This window comes from Phyllopteryx taeniolatus, chromosome 1 (assembly GCF_024500385.1).
Source record: "Phyllopteryx taeniolatus isolate TA_2022b chromosome 1, UOR_Ptae_1.2, whole genome shotgun sequence".
Taxonomy (NCBI): Eukaryota; Metazoa; Chordata; class Actinopteri; order Syngnathiformes; family Syngnathidae; genus Phyllopteryx; species Phyllopteryx taeniolatus.
The window spans coordinates 10,937,240-10,964,319 of NC_084502.1; the positions used below are offsets into that span (position 1 = coordinate 10,937,240).

Consider the following 27,080-nt stretch of genomic DNA (forward strand, 5'->3'; position numbering starts at 1 on the left):
AGGCGACAAAGAACTCCATTCCCAAAATGACTGCCAGCGATGTTTTTTATTTTATTTTCATTTTCGTGTAATTTGGGTCACCTTAGGGGGGGAAATCACCAAATTTCACAACACTTATGGTATTTTTATAGCTGTAAAATTTAAAATCGGGTCAAATTTGTTTCGAACAGTATGTAAGGGTTTGAACAACATTGTAAAATTACTCTGACTTTTCTTAATATGATCAGTTCTGTTGCATTGTCAATAATTGTTTAATAACAATATCGTGTAAATTGTTCCTTGATAGACAATTAGTGCAAAGTTGTAGGTAATACGACGCGTCATCAACGTGCGCCAGTGGAAGTGGTTTCGTCAATTCTGCTGGCGATTGTCTCAAAGCAGGTAAATAATGCTCAGTTTAAGTCTGCCTTTAATTTTCAACTTCAGTTTATGCTTTAACGATTGTTTATTGTGTCTTTCGAGTACGAGTTTCAGCAGAGCTTTTTTTTATTTTCCTTCTTGATCAGTTCGGCGCCTTTGTTGAGTTTTACCACCATGTTGTTGCACTGCTACACTGCTAAACTCGTCACTTGCATTCGAATGTCGAGCGACTGTTACCTTCATTTTTCACATCAGTATTGACTGAACTTTTTATGTCGAACATGCGGTACAAAAAACAACAACAACGTCATACTGGAACACCGTGTTATAGGAAAAAGTGAAAATTCTACCCCTTCATTTTTGCCCAAGATGAATTATCAAGTGCAGTCCGAAATACATAATATGCATAATGTCCACATACCTAAAAAATACACATACAACAGAAAACACTTAAACATACATAACCCCGGCACGCACACACATTCTTCCCCAATATAGATGTAATTCTCACAGTCCCTTAAATAAGCGAGACAAGTGGAATAATGTTCCTCTAACTATATGATCAAATTGATTTAGCCTTCAATAAATAGGTGATAAAATGTTTGCGATGTGTTGCTAGCCCCTGAGAGTCTTACTACTGTACATTTTTGATAGTTGTTTGAGTTATTTAAGTGTACTCTATGCAAATATCTAAATACCAGATGCAGAATACAAATTTTCCATTTTGTCAGACACATGCAAATTAATTGCACCATTGAGTGTTTTTAGATCATGATACTATTTCATTGTAATAGTTTTAACACAATCAAATAATTGAAACTAAAAGTTAGTTTGTTAAAGTGCTTTGTCCTCCATATTGCAGGATGCCTCTTCCTGCGGCACTGCTGGCCCGCTTGGCCAAGAGAGGGATTGTAAAACCGACAGGACAAGGTAGGCAGGATAGTAACCACATTGGACAAAATACCCCAGCCCTATTTCAATGTATTTAATTCCTGTGCCATATGCCATTTTGTTCCTCCAGGGGCAGATGAGGAGATTATTGCTGAAGATTACGACGACAACAATGTTGATTATGAAGCCACAAGGGTTGAAAATCTGCCGCCAAACTGGTATAAAGTCTTTGACCCTGCTTGGTACGTAAGGTTAATATCTGCAATATGGCTACATTGTTGACATTTAATCATGCTTTTCATAAAACAATATTTTTGGCTATAAAAATTCCTCTAAACAAATGCAAATTTTGATAATTGGAGCAATTTACCATTAATAATTGGATGGACAATTAAAAAAAGATGTGCTGTCACTGGGCTCCTGCAGTCATATTTTTAGTCATTGTAACAGCAAAGAATAATAAATTGCAGGTTTTGTGATTATACTGCTGTGGAAAAAATAAGAGACTACTGCAAAATGGTCAGTTCCTATGATTTTTTGTTTAATTTTTTTTAAGTAAAATTAACATTTTTGTTTATTGTATAAACTACACCGGCAAGGTGGACGACTGGTTAGCACATCTGGCTCACAGTTGTGGCGGGACCGGGGTTTAAATCCCGGCCTTGCCTGTGTGGAGTTTGCATGTTTTCCCCGTGCCTGGGTGGGTTTTCTTTTGTGTCTGTTATTTTTTCCAGAGCTGTATATATATCTATATATATTTTATCTTTTGTTAATCTAGTGGTCTTCCTTACTACTGGAACGTGGAAACAGACTTGGTGGCCTGGCTGTCCCCAAACGACCCATCTGCTCAGATAACAAAAGCTGCCAAGAAACAAAAAGGTGGACAAAAAATATATATATCACACTGTTTGGTATATTTTTGTGGTTTGACCGAACTTTGCCTTGAATTGCTCAGCTGAGGTGGGGGACGATCGAGTTGAGCGTCAGTCTGAGAAGCCAGACAGAGAGCGGGACAGAGATCGCGACCGCTATCGAGACAGAGATCGGGAACGAGAGCGCGACCGTGAGAGGGATGAGCGCCGGGAACGAGACAGAAGAAAGCAGAGGAGGGAAGACACGGCACCGTATAACAAGGGAAAAAGAGGTAAACTCACAGTTAGTTACAGCCAGTAACACTTAACTAATACAAAAAACTTGACAATATTTTATATTTCTTTAGGGCATGTAGGTATGTCATCAATAAAGACTTAACTTACTGTTAACGTGAACTATCAATATTGCAACTCATAATAATGTAACTGCCCCCCTTTTATAAGAATAAACATAAATCACCTTTCATTCAATTATGAATAAACCTAAATTGTATTTAGGCCCCTACAGGGCAATTTAAAAAATATGAGCCTCTAGTATACACCAAATGGTTCTGATGTCATTTAATGATTTAAAATATATATATTATAATATTAATGGCAAAAAAAAGGGAAAACTTTAAGAAATGCACAACTCAAAAGGTTTGGGGACATTGGATCCATTGTATTTTTTGTTTTTGTCTATTTCCTTGATTTAAAAAATGTATTTATTTTTTTATTCAATGCACGGAAATATTGCATAACATGTTTTATCTTACCAAAGTGACTACTTCTGTCGTCATCTAATAACATGACAAAAAACGTCGATTTAAATAAAACATCGTACTCACCAGAGATGCTGATGGAGACGCAGTAGACCTCCATTCTTTTCTCCTGCCTGTCTGTCCTGTGCTCATCATACATGCTGCTCTGAAAGTGCCGTAAAATCCTTTTCCAGATTGAAAACAAGCCATGCAGTAATACAGTGGGTACAGAAAGTATTCAGACCCCCTTAGATTTGTCACTGTTATATTGCAGCCATTTGCTGAAAATTTTTTTTTTTCCCTTCATTAATTTACACACAGCACCCTATATTGACAGAAAAACATGTAATTGTTGAAATATTTGCAGATTTATTAAAAAAGAAAAACTGAAATATCACACAGCCATAAGTATTCAGACCCTTTGCTCAGTATTTAATAGAAGCACCCTTTTGAGCTAATACACCCATGATTCTTTTTGGGAATGATGCAAGTTTTTCACACCTGGATTAGGGGATCCTCTGCCATTCCTCCTTGCAGATCCTCTCCAGTTCTGTCAGGTTGGATAGTGAACGTTGGTGGGCAGCCATTTTCAGGTCTCTCCAGGAATGCTCAATTGGGTTTAAGTCAGGGCTCTGGCTGAGCCATTCAAGAACAGTCAAGGGGTTGTTCAGAAGCCACTCCTTGGTTATTTTAGCTGTGTGCTTAGGGTCATTGTCTTGTTGGAAGGTGAACCTCCTGAGCACTCTGGAGAATGTTTTCGTCCATGATATCCCTGTACTTGGCCGCATTCATCGTTCCTTTGATTGCAACCAGTCGTCCTGTCCCTGCAGCTGAAAAACACCCCGCACAGCATGATGCTGCCACCACCATGCTTCACTGTTGGGACTGTATTGGACAGGTGATGAGCAGTGCCTGGTTTTCTCCACACATACCGCTTAGATCAGGTCTCATCAGACCAGAGAATCTTATTTCTCACCATCTCGGAGTCCTTCAGGTGTTTTTTTTTTTTTTAGCAAACTCCATGCTTGCTTTCATGTGTCTTCCACTGCGGTGAGGCTTCCGTCGAGCTACTCTGCCAAAAAGCCCCGACTGGTGAAGGGCTGCAGTGATGGTTGACTTTCTAGAACTTTCCCCCCCCCCAGTGATCTTTGGGTTCTTCTTTGCCTCTCTCATCAAGGCTCTTCTCCCCTGATTGCTCAGTTTGGCCGGACGGCCAGCTCAAGGAAGGGTTCTGGTCATCCCAAATGTCTTCCATTTAAAGATTATGGAGGCCACTGTGCTCTTAGGAACCTTAACTCATTCACTGCCAGCCTTCCCAGTTAACATGGATATTTGACTTAAGCCATCAATGGCAGTGAATGTGTTAAGTGCAGCAGAATATTTTTGGTAACCTTCGCCAGTTCTGTGCCTTCCCACAATTCTGTCTCTGAGCTCTTCTGGCAGTTCCTTTGACCTGATGATTCTCATTTGCTCTGACATGCACTGTGAGTTGTAAGTTCTTATATAGACAGGTGTCTGGCTTTCCTCATCAAGACCAATCAGTACAATCAAACACAGCTGGACTCAAATGAAGGTGTAGAACCATCTCAAGGATGATCAGAAGAAATGGACAGCACCCCCGAGTTAAATATGTGTCACAGCAAAGGGTCTGAATACTTATGGCTGTGTGATATTTCAGTTTTTCTTTAATAAATCTGCAAAAATTTCAACAATTCCGTTTTTTTTTCCTGTCAATATGGGGTGCTGCGTGTACATTAATGAGGAAAAAAAAATGAATTTAAACGATTTTAGCAAACGGCTGCAATATAATCTGTATCTGTAAAGTCTGAATACTTTCCGTACCCACTGTATGTTGGTTGACCTACCCTCACAGTTGTTTTTTTAAAGTGGCCTTTAAAATGAGTTTTTAATCATGTCCAAAATCATCCTCTTCAGTAAATATATTTTCATGCACATATGCAGCTCAACCAATCAGAGGACGGGAAAAATACCAACGTGACTCAGCCTGCGTGAAGGCGCAGAGTGGTGCATCTAAAATCCGATTCAGCCGGTGTGTGTTTGACTTGGTTGATGCCATCCCTTGGGATTGTGAAAGCCTAAAGTAGATAACATTTCCATGGCAACACATAGCAGCTGAAATCTGATTGGACAAAAAACAATACATATACAGGACTGGACACGACTAGAAGTTGAGCAAAGCACATGCACACATGCTATGAATGAAGACAAAAGATAATTAAGTTGTAATTATAGGTCAGTGTTTAGGACAACAAAGGAGGCTCTGAAGGCCTTCAACGGCACACCACTGCCAAAATTATCTGAAAGCTATTTTTGTGCCACAACAATTTGTCTCCTCTCCTCAGGTAAAAAAGATGATGAAGTGGACCCCATGGACCCAAGTGCATATTCTGATGCGCCAAGGTACAGTATCACATGATTTCCTGGCCCTGTTGTTTGTTCCGAAGTTGATGTAATCACAGTTGAGCAAAATGGGCTCATCTTTGTAGGGGCTTGTGGTCAAGTGGCCTTCCCAAACGTAACGAAGCAAAGACAGGAGCCGATACCACAGCTGCCGGGCCTCTGTTCCAGCAGCGACCGTACCCGAGTCCAGGAGCTGTACTGCGCGCTAACGCTGCTAACCAATTTGTCAAGGAGTAACGCCAACTCCCAGCTGTACCTACGCTGTATGTATTTTGGTTGACATAACAGTTCTTCATTTTTGTCGTAATATTGGAAAAGGAGTCATCTTGGGTCATTTTGTAGGCAATGAGCATAAGCCAGGCGTTCTGATCTTGCAATTGTTCCAACAGAGTGGTGACAGTGACTCGCTGATGATTGAAGTCAGTGAGGAAGAGCATGTTCTGTCTTGAGCAAATAAATGATAAATAGATTTCCATTATTTTATTTTAACATATTAACAGAGGTGACCTCATTTTTACACTTGTTAAACTGTGACCCCAAACATTGCCACTACAAAAGGTTTTTACCATGGTGACATCTTTTTTTAATTTTCATTATAGTTTTTAAAACAAGATCAGGTGTGAATATGTTACATGACCCAATATAAGGGGGATGTTTGTCACGAGCCATTTGAGGACACACTTTGCTATAGGCTACTGTAAGTTTAAGGATATGAATGAGACTGCAAATATTCCCCCGCTACTGATTTGTTGGTCAAATAATTGAAAAAGGCCAATTTATTTCATCTAGTTATCTTAATTTAGTGGAACCAGTTTCACCAGTTGTATATTGTCCGTTTCTTTTGGAGTGTTGCTCGATTCCAGACCAAGATAATTCTATCAAGCTATTAATTCATACACTCTCGTACTATCATTTGTGCAAAGTCATGATTTTATTACAAACATTACAAAAAGATATTTTGTTGGAAGTTCAGCAGTGGTCTGTTGCGCCCAAATAGTGACAAATAAAGTCATAGTCCAAAGTGAAGAGTTTTTTCTCATATCTGTCAAGCTGGACCATAGCTTTGCACTTGTTTTTGTCCCGCTGCAGAATACGACCCACCTGCACATTTAGATATGTAGGTGAGTCAGTAACCACACGACTTAAAACACATTCAAACGATCCTGCAGAAAATCCAGATGACTTTGGACTCACCTGCCCCCGGTGCTCACCAAGTACAACCATGATGGCATCATATTCAGTTTTGGGCACAATTGTTTCCAGCATGTTCTGCTTCACATCTATCACAGGACAAAATGTGTTCATGTTAAACGATTAAAGGAATAACTTGTTTTCAGGACTGCTATTGTTTGGCATCAACGATAGCCAATAACCTTTTTTCCTGTATATTTCATACTACGATTGAACAATTTGTAAAAAAAAAATGTCATATCAATTCTTCCCCCAAGACTGTAATTACGATGCGATATGCAATTAGAATTTTCTGTGTGCTTTTTCTGTTTTTTCTTCCTAACAATACTTAACTACCAACATATTAGATTTTAGCTCGCTTTATGCGCATAATTTTCAGCGAGTTTTCCGCCTCATGAGTGATGAAGCTTTTAGACAAATATCTTAACACTTTTGACATTTTTCGCCTTGCAAGGTAGAAGGTGTTTATGTCAACCTTCATTGATAAAATGAGTAACATTTTGTCACTGACTTCAGTTTCATTCAAGCAATCGGACAATACAGCTGTACTTCAGCAGTGATTATTTAATGTACTATTCTTTGAGAATCACATTATCGAATAAAAGAATTAGCAAAAAAGAAAAATAACTTACCATCTATCAGTCTTCCCTCTTCAGTTCGACAAATGCAAGTAGACGGAGTTAAGACATCCTCCACGCGCATCTGGAAGAACGCGATATGATGTTAGCGGGGTGGGTGATTTTTTTTTGGACCAATTATGGTTAAGATCAGTATGTATAAGGAAATGAGAAATACAAAGTCACTTTTAAGGGCATGTCAATTATTCACAGATTTTCACTTCACGGCGAGGCTCCATCCCGATCACTCTGCAACTAGGGGGTTCAGGTCCACTGTATTTATTTTTCCCCCACGGATGTGTAATCGTTCTATTTTTTCGCCCCACACAGTGACATTACAAGCATGTAAACATTAAGAAATTTGTCATAGATATCCAACTGTGCATACTGTACTTGAAATTCGTAGGACTAAAAAGAATGTTACTGGATTACATTACTCTTTTAGACCACGACTATAGCATATCACCGATATATCAACTTTGGTCATAATGTAACCGCTGCCCAATGACATCTAGTCCCCGTGAACAGATGCTTTTAAGACACGTCAAGGAAAGCAGTCTTGTTTTAGGGAGCTTATTACAACATTTTAACATGGTGTAAGTTGCATATGTGTGAAATAAAGATATATGCAATTGAATTTCCATTTTCATCCATCCATCCATTTTCCGAGCCGCGTCTCCTCACTAGGGTCGCGGGCGTCCTATCCCAGCCATCATCGGCAGGAGGCGGGGTACACCGTGAACTGGTTGCCAGCCAATCGCAGGGCACACATAAACAAACAACCATCCGCACTCACATTCACACCTTGGGGCAATTTAGAGACTTCAATCAACCTACCATGCATGTTTTTGGGATGTGGGAGGAAAACGGAGTGCCCGGAGAAAACCCACGCAGGCACGGGGAGAACATGCAAACTCCACACTGGCGGGGCCGGGGATTGAACCCCGGTCCACAGAACTGTGAGGCAGACGCTCTAACCAGTCGTCCACCGCGTCGCCTTTCCATTTTCATTATTATCTAATATAAGATCCATCTTACAGTCCCTATGTTGACAGAGTTACTTTTAATTTTGTAGTGTTCTGCTACTTTGTCAGAATCATATTTTGGGTATAATAAGAATGTGTCCACATACAGTATATATCCTGTGTACATCAAGGTTCTTATTTCATATATCGGCCAATACATCATCTTTTTGTAACCCCCAGTATTGGTATCGGCATCAGCCCCAAAAATCCTGTATGGGTCAGACTGGAGCCTCTTTTGTTATTTTGAACATTCTGTTAACCACAAAAACAGCAATACAAGTAGTTCTATTATTTATGTAACTATCACTTTCAAAGCGTGGATTGAATCTTCCCACAGAAAAGAATTTCAAACACTTTGAATTATTAGATTTAAACATGACTGTATTACAAACATTACAATAAATACGTATGGTTATGCTTACATAGGGAAAAGTCAAGTCATGTCTTGTAAATCTTTGTGAATGGAAAGAACTTATGCAAAACTGATTAACATGTTAGGAAACATGAGGTAGAGTTGAAAAACAAATAGCATAAGTAATGTAGTTTGAGATATGTCACTTTAAACACTGGCTACAGTAATACATTTCTGAAAGCTATTATCTGTACATTATTTTTCCATCAAAGACCTAAGACTTTCTGTTGATAAAGAACAGTACTGCATATAAAGTGACCACCAAAGTCACCCAAACAATGCCATATAACAAACATGGAGTCATACTTTTTGTGCCATTTTGGTCAGGTGGCATGCCATGAGAATTTAGTAAATGTAACCCTGGCACAATGAACGGTTGGGAAATAGATGACCCTCAAGCTGATGGGCGTAATACCTTTGAGTTGTAGTACCTGCCCCCCTTGAAAGCTTGGTCGACAAAACGAACTTTCAAGTCTCTCTGGAGCCAGGAGGGCGGCGCCTTAGGTTGCCTTGCTTCTTTTTCCAGTAGCTTCTCTCTGGAGAAACATTTTTTCTTTGCTGTAGGTGGGTAGCACAAACAATGCTGCATTGTACAGTATATGCTTTCTATGCGTCCTGGACGCACCTGTCATGGCTGGATTCTCTGTGTTTCCTTTTCCTGTTATCTTTTCCTCCGTCTCTCTCGGAAGTCGTGCGTTTGACCTCGTCTGTGTGCCGCCTCTCTTTCTCTTCCCGTTTGCGTCGCTCGTCACGCTCACGCTCCTCTTTTACCTTAGTTTTATGTGCTTTACTGAGACGACCTGTTGGGGGGGGGGGGGGGGGGGGGGGGAACAGTGTTTGTTGACGCAGTGGTGCTATCCCTGATGATCCCTGACCTCGCATGGTTGCAAAATTCCGGGAACTTTCAAAAAGGTGGAAACTTCACATGTGAATTAACTAGGAATTGACTTAATTGAAGGTTGGCTCTTAACTCATTCAATGCCGTGGATGATTTAATTTGTCAACTGGAATCCAACTGTTGAATGCCACCGATGTATATATTCTTCAAATTCGGTTTTTTTTCATATAAACAGAGTATATGTCGTGGTAGGTAGTACAAAGTGCGTTGCGATTGTGAGAAAAGATGACGCAGTTCATGGAGTGAATGAGGAACCATGTAAAAAGGCCACTGATATTCAACTCAAGCCATGTGGTGAGTCAGCGTCGCTCACAGCGTGTTTCTTAGTGGTATATCTGTAAAAAAGTCAAAATGCTCTACACCAGTTGGAAATATGGGTAACTCTGCTTTGAAACCAGCTGACAGTGAATGTGTTAATATGGAATTTAACACAAGTTATTTTAATGTTCTCTAGAGCAAGTTCACGCTTGCAAGTCAAAGCAAAAAAAAATAATAATAATCCAAACGACAGCTTGTATCTCGGAAAACTCTTAAGTCAGGATACTTGTATCCAAGGCAAAAATGTACATAGTGGGTGTGACTCCTGACCCAAAAAACTATTGAGTTATTTCCCCCGCTCCCCCACTTACTAAGGTCTTTGCCGTATCTGTCGTATTCCTTCTGCCCGACCAGTTTAACAGCATACTGGTGAACTGACACCACATCACCGCCAATCGCCAATTTCACCAAAACACGAGCGTTGTCCGTGTCCAGAGCTTCAATCTGCACAGGAGAGAAGGGGTCAAAATAGTTCGTTGTACGTCTTCTCATGGAAATTCTAAAATATATATTTGACCTTTCCATAGCGCTCTTTATGTGCCCCCGACTCTAACAGCACACATCCACCACGACCCAACACCAGGTGCTCCTCTTCTTCCTCCTTGTTCCGCTCCTCACCGGGCTTGGGCGGGCGCCGACGTCTACCGGGTTCCAGATCCTTGATGGCCGAGCGATCCGCTCCTAGACCCAAGCCTATTACACGGGGCTTGTATTCATAAGGCTTGACATCTCTGTAACAAGAAAAGGGCAACACAGCGTCAAATCGTTCGTTACTGTGATATATAACTTGCTATAACTTGAAAAGGGGTTCTCAAACTTTTTACCACCTGAAAATTAGCTCTCCATGTGGCACCATAATGACCAACAACAACTGCACAGTACTTAAAAAAAACGTACTGCACTGGATTGACTTTTGACTGGACTTTTTTTTTTGTTTGTTTTTTTTTTTATTACGCCACCGTAACATTAACTTAAATGTTCAAACTGCACATAGTCTATCACGTACAACTAGAGGGAGTCAGTGTAGCATATCCTAAAGATGCCGTCAAAGCCCTTTCTAAATAGGAATTGGTGCCAAGGACGTCTGTTCAAGTGATACATCGGGGAGGGGGCTAAGTTTAGCTTGTGCTGTTGAAATGATATAAAACTATTTTGGGATCATTGTTTGTGGTATATTTACCATTTAAACTATTAACATAAACAAAGATTTTGGAGGGGTTTCAATTAGGCTTTACACAATCAGGATTTTTGAGGCTGATCACCGATTAGCAAGTTTAATGAATCCATCACCGATCCGATCACAAGATGGATCAATATATCTATTTAAATAAGTTATTTACTCTACATACAGTGGAGCCTATGGGTTACGAACTTGATTCGTTCCGTGACTCCGTTTATAACCCGAAACGTTCGTAAATTGAGGTAATTATTCCTGTTGAAATGAATGGAAACGCTATCAATCTGTTCCAGCCCCAAAACATAAAACATTTTTTTATTAGTGTGTGGTTAAAATTAAATATAGTGCAACATAGAAATATGTGAAAACATATGAAGAAATAACACACTAAATGAACATAACTTTTCATTGCTGATTAACTTCATCTAAGGAGGGGAAAGAACTCTATACAGGTCCTCATTGAAGCAGTCTTCTTCCATAATAACAAAGGGAATTGGGTGAATGTGCATTGGCGAAACTTCCGCGAAGAGACAACATGCATGGACAACTACTTTGATGTGATTGCGGCGACATAACCGTTCGTTGCCCTAATTAAAAATATGCTACAATTCAATATATAACATACTGTAGATAGCATTTTTTTTATGAAAGGAGAAGAAAAAAAAAATAATAATAATACTTTTTTTTTTTTAACCATATCAATCACAAATCTAACGTGGACTCTATTCGATTTGTGATTGGATGGTTGAGGATGCATGGGGCGCAACTTCAGCCTCCATACACAACTGCTTTCCGCTCACAACACACGCGACACGGCTAAAAATAAACTAACTTTCGGACTAAAACTACACAACGCTGTATGTCATTGATCAGATCGACGAATTGTGACATTACAGACAATCACAAAATTTGGATAAAATGCAAAATATGCAGCCAATTAGATTGGTGGCAAGTCAAGTTTCAATTGTGGTTTTCCGTTATTCCATGCAGGGCTCGGTCCCTAGTACCTAGGAATTGCGGGCATTACTGTATAAGCATTTATTTTCTGAATGGTGGAAAACGTTTTGTAAGAAATGATTTTGGTCTCAAGACAAGACAAGACAGGTGATGACTTACTGTTTAAAGGTTCGACCAATGCCTTCCCCTTTCTTCCAGCCCATCCCCTTCAGCATAGCGAGTCCATACCCTTCAACAGGAACTTTCTCATAATCATCTTCTGTGGACTGTAACACACGTACACAGAGATGTACATAAATAGTCGCAACGTTTTGACCACTTGGCACAATAATGATATTCTGAAAGATAATGTTCATTCTGGGTTACATTTTAACACCAAGTTTATTATTGAGGTTGTAGTTTGCAGTGGTGTAAAACTGCACTGCATAATACTACAACCCCAATTCCAATGAAGTTGGGACCTTGTGTTAAACAAAATAAAAACTATAAAATTATAAATTAATGATTATTTGCTAAAAACAAAGTTTTTCAGTTTGAACATTAACTAGCTTGTCTTTTTAGTGTATTCAATTAAATATAGGTTGAACATGATTTGCAAATCATTGTATTCTGTTTTTATTTGTTTAACACAACATCCCAACTTCATTGGAATTGGGGTTTTAAGAGCTACTGTAATTTCCTATGTATAATACGCTGAGGAGTATAACGCGCACCCCCAAAATTGACCGCAAAAATCAGGAAAACCCTTCTACCTATGTATAATGCGCAATATCAATTTGCTGCTATCAATATGCTCAAAACAAAGCATTATCAATATTTAGGTTTTACAAAGAAATTAATTATTTCATTATATTGGTATCATTTTACGAATCAAAGGGTTGAATTTAACATTTATATATTGATTTACAGAAGAAATCAGAATCTTGAGATATATATTGTGTATCGCGATATAGCCTAAAAATATTGAGATATTGGTTTTGGGCCACATCATGCAGCCCTAGACACAAACGTAATAAAATAGATTAATCGCCAACCCTTATTTTTGTATTGGATATCAACAGATAGTGATGTGACTGGTCGGTCAAAAGGTTCTTCTGAAATAACTTGCATTTGAGTGTTACGTGCAGAATTGCTTTATAACGATGTAATTTAGCAGCTAATTAATTTGCCAGCCACAACATTGGGTACATCTGCAAAATCTAATGATACAATCCAAGAGTTGGAAAAAAAAAAAAAATCTAAAAATTTCTGCCTGACCAGTTTGACCGTGCTCGCTCCATTTACTTACCGGTTGAGGCCGCAGCTCCACATTTAAATGGGCTCCATCCTCAAAGCCATCAGGCACCTTGTTTTGCGCCAACAGCGGGATGGTGAGGTTGAGATTAGCCTCCGATTGCAACTCCTCCATCTTTCTCCTGGAATCTACCACAATCAAGCGTATAAAGTTGTGACACAGCTCAGCCGGCAATATGAACACAAGCCCAACTCAGTGTCAGTCCTAATTATCCATCCATCCATTTTCCGTACCGCTTATCCTCACTAGGGTCGCAGGCGTGCTGGCGCCTATTTCAGCTGACTCTGGGTAGAGGCGGGGTACACCCAGAACTGGTTGCCAGACAATCGCAGGGCACACACAGTCAAATAACCATTCACACTCACATCTACGGGCAATTTAGAGTCTTCAATGAACCTACCATGCATGTTTTAGGAATGTGGGAGGAAACTGAGGAAAATCCACCCAGGCACGGGGGAGAACATGCAAACTCCACACAGGTGAGGCCGGATTTGAACCCGGGTCCTCAGAACTGTGAGGCGGAAGTGCTAACCAGTCGCTCACCGTACCACCCGTCCTAATTATTTAATTTTTAAAAAAACATTTGTTCATGATTATATAAAATTGCCGTATAAAAAAATGAATGCATGGACGTATCTGTACTTTTACTTATACCACAGGTGGGAAGTAATGCGTTACATTTACGATAAATTGTATTGTTAAGAGTAGTATTAATGCAAAATAATTTTTACTTTTACTTGAGTATTTTTGTTGGAAAGAAACGCTACTGTTACTCTGGTATACTGAGCCACATTCCGCTCGCTACTTTATTCGTGGTCTATTATTGCTTGCATGAGCCATTTGTTTTAGTTCTTCAGATAGACTGTCTCACCAAATCAACATAACCACTGGCAACATTTGACTACATTTCACCAAACAAACCGAGCCAGGCAGTCAAATGACCGCGCACAAAATCTCCACCGCTCCACACAGAGGCAACGTTTTCAAAGTGACGAAATTATGTGAAGCATGGTGGAAATGACAGAAGAAACGACGACGTGCAACTCTCAGTCAGAACAGACACACCACCCCAGGGCTCATATTCAATATATGTCACGCACTGTGTCTGCCTAAAAATGTCCACATTACCGCCGACAAGAATACCAAGTCGAACTTAAGAAAACACATAGTTTTCTATGGAACCGCTCCCTGGTGAGCCTATTGTGCTGTTTTACAAAGAAAGTTCATTTAAGGCCATTTGTGGCTGAATTTGTCCTATTTTGTTACTTTATTAAGACTTCATTTATTATTGTTTTTTCTTATAGCTGAATTTGCCATAATTAATGTTATCGTACAAAGATAAAAAGTATTGTTTTAGTTCAAGTGATATTGTTGTGCAATATCTGAAGTTGCACATTTCTCATTTGCATTTTCATCAATTTGACATTCACGCTTGAATCAAAAATATATATCAGAAATTAATCAGTACGTGAGTAGTTTTTTCACTAAATAAGTAATTATTTGGGGGACTTCTTTTTAAGTCATATTATTTGAAAGTAACAGTACTCTTGATTGAGTATAATTTTTGGCTAGTCTATCCATCTCTGTTAAGACTCGGTGATAACGGACAAGGTGCTCTGAACACAAGGTGCCATGTGAAGCCCTGCAAGTAAACACACCTTCAATAAGCTCTTTGACAGCCTGTGCCTCCACGGAGTCATTCTTGTCACTCGACTCGGGACTTTTGTCTCCACTTGCGTCGCCGTTACGTTGCGCCGATTTGTGAGTTTTGTCTCCACTTCCAAGAATCTGGTCCTCTTGGTCGAGGACACGCCAGCGGTTCTTCAGGATCAGAGGGATGACACGTTCCGATGGACCTTCAGATGGCTTCGTACTACAAACATACAGGATGGAGATAGATGGATGGATAGATAGATAGATAGATAGATAGATAGATAGATAGATAGATAGATAGATAGATAGATAGATAGATAGATAGATTCAAATTCACACTCAGCAGATTTCTAAAATATTAATACTGCGCCCTACATCTGAATGATGAAGTTGAAGTCATTTTTGAGGCTAGCGTTTCAAACACAACATGGTTAACATTAGCCTACCTCTGCAATTCATTCCTGGTGATTCCGGTCAAATAATCGATGTCGTCTTTCGTTGTCACGGCGTCGCCAGTGGGAGGTTTGAATTTGCTCACCGTTTTAGCGAAACCGAACGACAATGAGGTCTTTTTCTTCTCGCCATGGTCTTCAGAAGACGAGGGGGAGCAAGAAACATCTCCGTGCGACGCCATTGTGGTCTGGTGACGTCAAAAGACAGAACAGCATCATGGGAGTTGTAGTTCCCCCCCCCCTTTCTTCTGTTTGCTTCGCGAATACTCTTGATTACTTTGGAAATGTATTTGTTTGGTTACAATTACAACCCTGTTGCAAATGTAAACGTAGTGTAACTATTTCAATTAATTTCTCAATGTAATATTATTAATTACATTAATTAATTTGGAATACTTTCTTAAATTTTGAATGAATCCATCAAGGACCCTTATGTTTCCTCTAAAAAAAGGGGGGGATTAACAGCATAGATCACTATTTTGTAAATAACCACTTTTCTTTCTTTACACAAGTAATAAACCAATACCAAAACATGATGAATTGTAAATAAATACATACAATAAGTAAATACATTAATAATAATAAATAAATAAATAAGGTGTTTCTTGCATTATAGCGTACGTGTACAGCATGTGAAAAACCACCATACCATGTTGACCTAATGACAAATGTGCACAATTTAGACAATATCGCCTCATATGACAACACACATAAGTGCATGTTCCATAAAAAAAGTTGAAAATTATATAGATGAAAATGTCCCTTAAAGTATGTGTTCAGAAGTGTTACTATGAGTCTAAACTTTTCAAAATCTCAGACAAACTAATAGATTGGACCAGTAAATTGTAGATTGGTGTTTTGGGGTAATATTTTGAAAAAGAAATATGCCATGTTTGAGACCACAGCAAATTTTTAATTTTTATTTCGGAAAATATTTATTTATTCATTCATTCATTATTGTCTTGTTGCAAATTTTGTTGCAACTCATGAGCAGTCTGAAATTTTTAACCAAACATTATTTCAACAGTATTATGAATCAGTGAGCGTGCACCATCCAGTTATGAATCCTTTGTAAATGTATACATAAAATTTTAAGTTGCGGCAGTGCATCGAAAGAAAAAAACCCAAAAAGGTTCCAGCAAACCAACCTTTAAAAAACTTTTTTTTAAAAATATAATAAAACATTTTAAGTGAATCTTTTGACTGAAATTTTGTAATATTCAATGTCTTAAAAAATTTCTACAGGAGGTATTTATTTTCACAGAATTGTGTTGTGAACATGGCACACCATTTTATATTACTGTGCTCCTGAAACTCGGCATCGTTTGGCCTTCACAAGTGCATCGATGTCATTTAAGTGTTGTCAGTGCACTCTCCAGTGGACAAAATTAGCAACAAAAGTGACTTTTCTTGGAAAAATAGCCATGAATGTGTTCTCTATCCCCACGGGCCGGATTGGACCCCCTGACGGGCCGGTTCTGGGCCGCAGGCCGTGTGTTTGACACCTGTGTTAACCTAACATATATTAGTTTATTTTTGAGGAAAAGGGGGAACATTACGTCAGTTTATCACATTTTAACCACATGTAACCGAAAATTACAGAAGCCTATTTTATTTTATTTTTAGTTTTTAGTCTACTGATTGTAAAAAAAAAAAAAAAAAGGTTTGAGAAGCACTGATGTAGAAAAAGGGAGAATTCTGTTTTGGTCTCGAATTGTTTCGCTGGAGAGGAGCGATGCCGGTGCAGGTATAGAGCTCCTGAGACAAATGGGGTGTGGGAGGTGGGGGCGGTACTTTCAACTCCTTTCCTTCCCTCCCTTCCGCCCCTCAAATTCCCTTTTAACCCACTTGCCCCTTTGCCTTTACGTCTTGTCCACTAATTCGACTTTGAGGAGCAGCGTGGAATGATCTCTTTCTCGCGTGGACATGCACGTAGGCGATCCTCGTGCATCCCCGGAGGTGGTGGGTTGGGGTGGGTTGGGGGCTTTATACCTCGCCGTGTCCAACAAGAGACGCTCGCGGTGTCCTGACCGCATCACGCCTGCACTTCAATGACACCTCGGGCCAAATTGATTGTAAGGATATATATATATTATATATATATATATATATAATATATATATATATATATACATATAAAGAAAACAGAACTGTAGCTCAATGAAAAGTGCCAGAGGAAATTGGTCCGTTTATTGAATTTATCTGCAGCGGAGCGAGCGATGGAGGTAAGGGATGATCCGAATGAAAAGTGTGTTCCATTATGACAACGTCATAGGCTGACAAGTTAGAAGAGCGACACGTTTATTCTGAGCAGCTTGCCACATTGTGTACGCGTGTGTGCGAGCATGTCAATGTGCACCCCTCCCCTCTCCCCTCTCCCCTTCCTCTCCTCTCTCTCTCTCTCTCTCTCTCTCTCTCTCTCTCTCTCTCTCTCTCTCTCTCTCTCCAACATCTCTTACTAGTGTCCAAATATCCCGCGCGCATCCTCTTGACTTTTCTTTCCCCGGGACACGGTTGCGGTGGCACACTCATCATCAACCGTCGCCGCCGCCGCCGCCGCCGCCGCCGCCGCGCTTGTTGTGCTTCCCCCAAATCAGAACATACATTTCACTGTGCAGGATTAAACCTCCACCGGCCGGGCCGATGTATATAGACGCGTTCAAACGGATCCTCTTTGAGCGGCTCAACTGCTTGAAAAGAATGTGTGTGTGTCAGCGCCACGGCAGGTCAGTACAGCGGGTACAGTATTTCCACCTGCATCCGTCGCGTGCATGCGTGAAATGCCAATGCGCTGTGGGTGTGCCGAGGATGGGCGTGCTGCGAGTCACGTGGACAGGTGAAGTTTTGCCACAGCAGGTGATCCGCCTGAGCTTGCGAGGTGTTTTTATTTTATTTAATGAATGTGTTATTATTATTATTATTATTTTTTTTACCACAAAGTTACTTTGCACCTTATAAAACAGTCAATATTGTTTCTTGTGAAGGTGTCCAAATGTTTCTTATATAGTGATGCCTTGAGATTCGAGTTTAATTCGATCTATGACCACGCTCGTCAGTCAAAACATCTGTCAAGTCATCTTCCGCTATTGACATGAATGTCCCCCCCCCCAATAAACCCCACCAAAAATGTTTGTAATGTGTTTTTTAAATGAGGAAAATACCATGCTAAATTTTTGGACTTTATAAAAACAGAGTAATAACATAATTACTCACAGTTTGTGCGCCATCGTGATTTAATACTTCAATTCAATTCATTGTGCTGCTCCTTATGGTGTCTTTTTCTTTGCAGAAGATAAAGGATATGTTTCTGTGAGTATTGTGATATTGTCTGTCTGCGTGTGTTGCTCTGTGTTGTGTTTAAATATGTCGCTTGAAGGGTTATAAAACAGCAACTATTGATGCTATTTATTAGCCCTTCGATGGCGGTTGGTTTTCCATTATGTGTTAAGCTAGCAGGGGCGTTATGAAGGCAAAGTTGTGAGGTTTTTTTCAGGTCGTGTAATTCTAAATGGTTTTATGGTTACTTTGACAGTGAACTTCAACTGGGAGTGGCAATAAACAGCTTGAAGCCTCCTTTTTTGAGGAGTTGTTCATTATCTGCAGCCAAACTGCTGCTTATTGTGAAGTGAGTCGAGTTCGCTGCCACCATACAGTGTTCATATTTCAAGTTTGCATTCGTAAGTCCAAGCAAGAAGTCGGCTCATATCTCGCAAAACTCATACTGTAAGTCGGGTCGCTCAAATCTCAAGACACCACTATATTTAATTTTATTTTAACGCATGTAGTGTACAGTATTGTTATATGCTGCTGCCTTTTGTGCCGATGGCTCCGGCCTTCCTATGTGATGATCTTCGCACAATCCAAAACATATTAGCTTCATTGAAGACTAAATGGTCTGTAGGTGTGAATGGTTGTGTGTCTATATGGGGCCTGCAATTGACTGGCGACCAGTAGAAGTTTGGCAGCTGGATAGCCACACTCTGTGCGAGGATGTGTAGAAATGTCTCAAGGTATGTTTTATTTGTTGAGGGCGTGTCCCTGCATGGCACAGGAGAGTGACGGATGAGTATGCATGACCCTGACTTTATACAATGCTCTCCTCTCTTGCAGTCAAGGATGTTGTGATGATTTTGTTAAGAGTGTGTGTGTGTGTGTGTGGGAGGGGGTCGGGGGGGGGGGGGGGGGTCAGAATAACACAGCAAAGCTGGCTCTTGTCCTCCCATGATACGCTGATAATTGTCCCCAAGTTTGCATCACCCTCTTATCACCCCGTGAGTGGAAATGGATGTGGACGGGGAGCATGACTAACAAGATGGGAGGGGAAAGCGAGGTGCATCTATCCTCTGTCATACGAAAGCATCGGGGATTTGCTGATTGGCTAATTAGGTATCTCCTGTGTCCTTCGGCGTCATGCATATTCATGCTGCTGTTTTAAGGTGAGGCAAAAACGGTGTGTTTGCATGCGTGCGTGTTTATGTGTGTGCAAGGCAGTTTACCCTTGACAGGGCAGGGCTGCGCAGGCACATTCTCCCATCTGTGGTCCAAACCTTTGCTCCCAGCCACTGCATTTAGATTCTGCACTTGTAGTCTGATCTATTCTCGGTCCTCTCAACATTTCATGAAATCTCAACAACAACAACAACAACAACAATAGTAACAGCATTCCCATGCTCACCTTTCCAGGGTGAATACATTTGGATCAGAGAAGCTGCCGTCAAGTGGTTAAACTCGGACCGAGTGATCAAATAAAAAAGAAATCAATAGTGATGTGCGGTGTTACAATTTACACAGGCCCAAATCTGAAATGTCAAGAAGGCAATGAATCTGTGTATCCTTGAGTCAGATGTGAGTTGAACACGTGGGATCGATATGAGGTGGTGAGACAGGCAGCAGAAGCAGGCGAGGCAGGGGGTCACCTTCAGTTGGCGCTATACTGCATCAGCACGATCACACTTTGGAAGACCTGCAAAGGTGTGACCTTCCTTGTGAATAAATAATTTTGTTACCATATAAGCCACAATTGCACAAAGTTACCACATCCTTTGCTACATGCAATATGGTGACTCTACTATTTTCAGAGGTAGCAAAAGTACGCACATTCTGAATTTAAAGTCGCTGTAAAGTGAATTCAGAGATTTGCTGATATCATGTTCAAAGTCTAAGAACTGAGTAGTATTCTATTCAGTTGTGGGGATTTGGTGTTAATCTGTTTTTCACCAGTTCAGTTTTCCTAATATTGCAGGCGTGGCTAAGGCCTGGTGCACACATAAAGATAATCTGACTGCTCCCCCGCCCCCGTTATTTTTTTTCTTTTTTTACTTCTGGATTTTTTTCATAAAAAAGTAGTCCCAATTAAGGCCACCATCATTTCCTCCTGCGTCCTCCCCCACACTGTTAAAATGTGTATATAATATCTTTGCTAATGTTGTGGACTGACAAAAAAAAAAAAAAAAAAAGCTAAAATAACTAATTAGAACAACTGAAAAATCAACCCACATCTAACTCGTATGTTTTTTCCGGTTAGAGAAATAATTTTTGCACGCCAGAAGCTGGTGGTTTTTCGGCTGGCACAAGACACATGGCATTTGCCACGAATCACTCTTGGAGCTGATAATATCAAGTAAATGGGAAATATCTTGCTTCTCCGACTCTGTTGCTCTTGTCATTCATGTTTCCTTATTCATGTTCCTCCATGTCGCTGCTGTCCCTGTTTGTCTGCCTTATAAGACCCTAACATCCCAATCTCTCTCATTTTTTATGTCGTCATCTGCGGAGGTTGAAAACAAATAATGAGCCTATTTAAAAAAAGTCAGGACCAAAAAGTACAGCTGTTTTTCAATGTAGGGAGTAAAAATAAGAAGTCATCAGACAAATAAATACACAAGTACAGATAGCTGAAAAGTACCGAGTACTTTCCATTTTTCCATCTGCATTTCTCAGCTGGTAGTTGGATTAAATTACTGGCGCTTCCTGCCGAGAGCTCATCTCTGGCCGCGGTGTGAGGCGTAATGCATCATGGCAGACTAAGTGAGAGGACCTGTTGTCTCAGCGGTATTCCTCACCATAGCCGCATGCATGTACACAGTACAATTTGCACCCTTCCTTGACCTTGATCCCGAACGATACAATGTCGTCTATGTGAACATCACCACGACCCTGTTTTCCTGTCAGGTGTGTATCACTTATAGTCGTGCTCTGAACTCTTGTTCAGTCCAGTCTGGCCAAGTCTAGCTTATTTGTACGGCCCTTAATCATAAGAGTCTAGAAGGGCTAAACAGGCTCACAGTTGACAAAGATCAACGACATCCCCTAGCCTAAACCCCGCAACCGGGAAAAACTAGGAACCTAGGAATAAACACTGAGAAGGGACCACAGACAGGGGATACATAGTGGGCAACATTACCATATCGTATGGAAAACAGCATGACAATCCATTTAATGAAATAAAGCGCCACAGGTAGACACCTTCAGGGAAGTGGTTCTTCCTCAGGACCTGACCCGGTCGGTCGATGCAGAATCCTCCACAGCAACGCTTCCGGGGAAGTGGTCCAGCTCATATTTTGACCCAGTTGGTCGATACAGAATCCTTACAGCAACAGCAAATGTAAATGTATGTGGACATCCCTATTTATGACGACTTGCACCTCCGAAAATATCAGAACAACTGACCCGTTTTTAAAAATTTTATGGATGTAAATTTTTAAACATCAGCCATACGTCATCCATTGCTTTGTGCTTTGCAGTTTCATTTCCGCATATATAAACAGGTTTCGTCAGCTCAGTTTTGTATTGATTGCCCTACAAATGCCTCCAAGATGTTTGAAAAGAGTTCCTATTGATGACAAAGGCATTTCTGTAGGTGGCATTGTGTGACTGACACAGACTTGGGCTGGCTGTCATAACGTTAGATGACGAGGGTCTCTCGGGCAGAGCTTTAGATGGCTTAATATCCCAAAACTGCGATCAATTGTCTTTCCAAAGACAATCATTTGAGAAAAAGAAACATGTGTGACATACATAAAATCCAAATATTGGGCTGATTGTTAGTTAGTACTAGGAAGACAGGGGCTTTGCACTGGCGCGGGCGCTTTAGACCGCCTCGTTGTCCCAGCATGGAAAAGCCCTGCGACAACCCGCTGGGATATATTCCAGCCACCGGAGGCTTTAAGCGGATATATTTTCCCGGCTAAAACATGTCTAGTTATGTGTAGTCGTTAGAAAGATGCTAGATGATATAGCATCCATTTTTCCAGGTTGTAGAAGTGGCATTTGATTGACAGTTGACCGTTGAGAGGGGCGGGATTTTAGCGCATTCAGCAGACATGCCCATGGCCTTTGAGAGCGGAGACAATGGCTTGATTTTTCACTTTTTGAAGCCTTGTTATATACAACCCCAATTCCAATGAAGTTGGGACGTTGTATTAAACATAGATAAAAACAGAATACAATGATTTGCAAATCATCCATCCATCCATTTTCTGAGCCGCTTCTCCTCACTCGGGTCGCGGGTGTGCAGGAGGCGGGGTACACCCTGAACTGGTTGCCAGCCAATCGCAAGCAAATAATCATTAACTTAGAATTTTATGGCTGGAACACGTTACAAAAAAGCTGGGACAGGTTGCAAAGAAGACTGAGAAAGTTGAGAAATGCTCATCAAACACCTGTTTGGAACATCCCACAGGTGAACAGGCTAATTGGGGACAGGTGGGTGCCATGATTGGGTATTAAAGGAGCTTCCCTGAATTGCTCAGTCATTCACAAGCAAAGATGGGGCGAGGTTCACCTCTTTGTGAACAAGTGCGTGAGAAAATAGTCGAACAGTTTAAGGACAATGTTCGTCAACGTACAATTGCAAGGAATTTAGGGATTTCATCATCTACGGTCCATAATATCATCAAAAGGTTCAGAGAATCTGGAGAAATCACTGCATGTAAGCGGCAAGGCCGAAAACCAACATTGAATGCCCGTGACCTTCGATCCCTCAGGCGGCACTGCATCAAAAACCGACATCAGTGTGTAAAGGATATCACCACATGGGCTTAGGAACACTTCAGAAAACCAATGTCAGTAAACACAGTTCGGCGCTACATCCGTAAGTGCAACTTGAAACTACTATGCAAAGGAAAAGCCACCCAGAAACGCCGTCGGCTTCTCTGGGCCCGAGCTCATCTAAGATGGACCGATGAAAAGTGGAAAAGTGTTCTGTGGTCCGACGAGTCCACATTTCAAATTGTTTTTGGAAATTGTGGACGTCGTGTCCTCCGGGCCAAGGAGGAAAAGAACCATCCGGGCTGTTATGGGCGCAAAGTTCAAAAGTCAGCATCTGTGATTTTATGGGGCTGTGTTAGTGCCAATGGCATGGGTAACTTACACATCTGTGAAGGGCGGCATGGTGGCAACTGTTTAGAGCGTCTGCCTCACAGTTCTGAGGACCAGGGTTCAATCCCTGGCCCCGCCTGTGTGGAGTTTGCATGTTCTCCCCGTGCCTGCGTGGGTTTTCTCTGGGTTTCTCCGGGTTTCCTCCCACATCTCAAAAACATGCATGCTAGGTTAATTGACAACTCTAAATTGCCCGTAGGTGTGAATGTGAGTGCGAATGGTTGTTTGTTTGTGTGTGCCCTGCGATTGGCTGGCAACCAGTTCAGGGTGTACCCCGCCTCCTGCCCGACGATAGCTGGGATAGGCTCCAGCACACCCGCGACTCTAGTGAGGAGAAGCGGCTCAGAAAATTGCTGTGAAGGCACCATTAATGCTGAAAGGTAGATACAGGTTTTGGAGAAACATACGCTGCCATCCAAGCAACGTCTTTTTCATGCTTATTTCAGCAAGACAATGCCAAACCACATTCTGCCCGTGTTACAACAGTGTGGCTTCATAGTAAAAGAGTGTGGATACTAGACTGGCCTACCTGCAGTTCAGACCTGTCTCCCATTGAAAATGTGTGTTATGAAGCGTAAAATACGACAACGGAGACCCCGGACTGTTGAACAGCTGAAGCTGTACATCAAGCAAGAATGGGAAAGAATTCCACCTACAAAGCTTCAACAATTAGTGTCCTCAGTTCCCAAACGTTTATTGAATGTTGTTAAAAGAAAAGGTGATGCAACACAGTGGTAAACATGACTGTCTCAGCTTTTTTGGAACGTGTTGCAGCCATAAAATTCTAAGTCAATGATCATTTGCTAAAAACAATAATATTTATCAGTTTGAACATTAAATATCTTGTCTTTGTAGTATATTCAATTAAATATAGGTCAAACATGATTTGCAAATCATTGTATGTTTGTTGTTCTGTTTTTATTTATGTTCAACACAATGTCCTAACTTCATTGGAATTGGAGTTGTACTTGGCAATTCTTTTTATATCGTTCAAATTTTGAAGGGTTCTCTGTGCTATGTCAAATTGAAACTTTATAAGGACTTTCAAGTATCAATGTCATGAGTAGATTCCTATCGATTCTTTCCACTTGCAATGTTGCAATGTTTTTATGTGATACACTGAACTGTACAGTCATTCATTGGCGTAGAATTCATATTTGAGATTTGTTGCTGGCATGCGGACAACTGCTACAGTACTTTTCATTCCATGTATTCTTATCAGCTTTTTCATGTACTGGGTCGGCATTGAGTGTGTAAGCACGCGCCCATGCTTTTCCATGTCACTGTGTAAGCGGGGAGATATGTAGTGTATGTTTTTCCAGCCACAAGCATTTAATCTTTTATTTTTAAATCTGCCACTGCTGTCCATTTTGTGCGTGGCACTCGTGTGCCCTAGATTTGGAAGTGGGCGAGCAGGACGGAGCTTTAGTTCAGCCCCTTTGACTCGCACAGTTTGGTGGGAATGTTGGGAGGGAGATGTTACGATACAGATGCCTGAAAAGATGTCGGGTGGGGAAGTCAGAGGTGTGAGGAGGCTTTTGCGCACACTCTACTTGTAGTTCCGATGATCTTAAGGTCACTGCTTATTTAAGATGCTTTACTTGGATGACCTCAATGTCACCCCTGGGAGGAAGATTAGAAGCAGCATTTTTCACGACACGTCACAGCGGAATAGAGAGGCTTTGCGTTGGCTGTGCGTGATGGGGAAATTCATCCCCTCACCTGCTTTAAACAATTTAAATACAAATCTTTAAAAAAAAAAAATATATATATATATATATATGCAATTCAGCCAAATTTAATTAAAAAAAAATCCCTTCGAAGGGGACATATCTTCGCTGTCGTCTCCAAAATTTCCCCCTTTCGGGATCTTGCTTACACTGCATTGTTTGAGTTGTTTTTATTTTGCTATCATATACTGTTGCGCACCAACATCAACACAACACTACACCAAAACAATTTTAAAGTGGCACTAAACAGGCCCAAAAAATATCATGTAAATTCATCACACCACAGAGAAGAGTAATGTTAACAAGCCTGCCAAATTGGAATGAATAAAAATAAAATCGCTAAGTATTTAAAATCAGGCTTCAAAACTTGAATAGGGGCCACCTCTCAACTCTCAGACGCTGGACAATGTAAAAAAATCACTTTAGGAGGCTCATCTTCAAAATTCCCCACCTGTCACCTTATCATGGTGGAGGGGTTTGTGTGTCCCAATGATCCTAGGAGCTAAGTTGTCTGGGGCTTCTCGCCCCTGGTAGGGTCACCCATGGCAAACAAGTCCTAGGTGAGGGACCAGACAAAGCACGGCTCCAAAAACCCCTATGAAGAAAGAAACAAATGGATCTAGTTTTCCCTTGCCCGGACGCGGGTCACCGGGGCCCCCATCTGGAGCCAGGCCTGGAGGTGGGGCTCGAAGGCGAGCCCGAAAGGGTAACGTGGGTCCCCCTTCCCATGGCCTCACCACCTGTGGGAGGGGCCATAAGGGTCGGGTACAGTGCGAGCTGGGCGGTGGCCGAAGGCAGGGACCTTGGCGATCTGAACCCCGGCTACAGAAGCTGGCTCTAGGGATGTGGAATGTCACCTCTCTGGCAGGGAAGGAGCCCGAGCTGGTGCGTGAGGTCGAGAAGTTCCGACTAGATATAGTCGGGCTCGCCTCCACGCACGTCTTGGGCTCTGGTAACAGTCCTCTTGAGAGGGGTTGGACTCTTTTTCACTCTGGAGTTGTCCATGGTGAGAAGCGCTGAGCAGGTGTGGGTATACTTATTGCCCCCCTGTACGTTGGGGTTCAGCCCGGTGGACGAGAGGGTAGCCTCCCTCCGCCTTCGGGTGGAGGGATGGGTCCTGACTGTTGTTTGTGCCTATGCACCAAACAGCAGTTCAGAGTACCCAGCCTTTTTGGAGTCTTTAGAGGGGGTGCAAGAGAGCACTCCCGCTGGGGACTCCATCGTTCTGCTCGGGGACTTCAATGCTCACGTGGGCAATGACAGTGAGACCTGGAAGGGCGTGATTGGGAGGAAGGGCCTTTTTGGCCTGTGGGACTCCTGAGGCAGCTGATGGGTACCGGCTGGTACCGAAATGAGTTTCCTCCGCAGGAAGAAAAGAAAAATTTACAAAAAAACACACTGATTTTGTGTTAGCACGCACATTGCTGTTCAGAGTTGTGTGCATTGCATTTAAAAACATGGACACTCAAATCATCCAACAATGCTTATAACAACATATGAGATCATAATTATTCAAATATTTGGTCCAATGTGTCTGTTATCGCAATGGTACGCACGTCTCTGTTCTGGCTGCACAACACAATACCAGCATTTTCACATATTTTTTTCCCCCTGTGGAATCTATCCCCAACTATTTTCTAAAAAGTTTTAGCAGGGACGCCCAGACTGCCCTCTCCCCAGCCACTTCATCCAG

At 41.3% G+C, this 27,080-nt stretch overlaps 3 protein-coding genes across 5 annotated transcripts in view; 2 read left to right on the forward strand and 1 right to left on the reverse strand.

The window, feature by feature from the left end:
- The first annotated feature begins 230 nt into the window (after positions 1–230).
- Positions 231–6,310, forward strand: pqbp1 (polyglutamine binding protein 1). Its single transcript, XM_061770664.1, has 7 exons — positions 231–381; positions 1,223–1,290; positions 1,382–1,493; positions 2,030–2,130; positions 2,207–2,395; positions 5,227–5,284; positions 5,371–6,310. Exons 2-7 carry the CDS (start codon positions 1,224–1,226, stop codon positions 5,519–5,521), a joined length of 678 nt encoding a protein of 225 aa, XP_061626648.1. The 5' UTR covers positions 231–381; position 1,223; the 3' UTR covers positions 5,522–6,310.
- gpkow (G patch domain and KOW motifs) lies at positions 6,194–15,498 on the reverse strand. 2 transcript variants are annotated; one of them, XM_061770653.1, is made up of 11 exons: positions 15,273–15,498; positions 14,832–15,046; positions 13,168–13,301; positions 12,039–12,145; positions 10,263–10,476; positions 10,057–10,189; positions 9,155–9,329; positions 8,945–9,065; positions 7,108–7,177; positions 6,479–6,564; positions 6,194–6,385 (listed from the first exon to the last, which is right to left on the reverse strand). In XM_061770653.1, the coding sequence occupies exons 1-11, from the start codon at positions 15,458–15,460 to the stop codon at positions 6,254–6,256; spliced, it is 1,575 nt and encodes a 524-aa protein (XP_061626637.1). In that variant the 5' UTR covers positions 15,461–15,498; the 3' UTR covers positions 6,194–6,253. The 2 variants fall into 2 exon arrangements, with proteins under 2 accessions (XP_061626637.1, XP_061626629.1); XM_061770645.1 differs by having other exon boundaries at positions 6,194–6,564.
- A 2,293-nt stretch (positions 15,499–17,791) lies between these two features.
- The window catches only part of LOC133476851 (membrane-associated guanylate kinase, WW and PDZ domain-containing protein 1), a 75,293-nt gene continuing 66,004 nt past the window's right edge, over positions 17,792–27,080 (forward strand). For both annotated transcript variants that reach the window (XM_061770786.1, XM_061770800.1), the window contains exon 1: positions 17,792–18,004. In XM_061770786.1, coding sequence (XP_061626770.1) covers positions 17,922–18,004 — 83 coding nt within the window. In that variant the 5' untranslated portion in view covers positions 17,792–17,921. The remainder of the gene's footprint in view (positions 18,005–27,080) is intronic.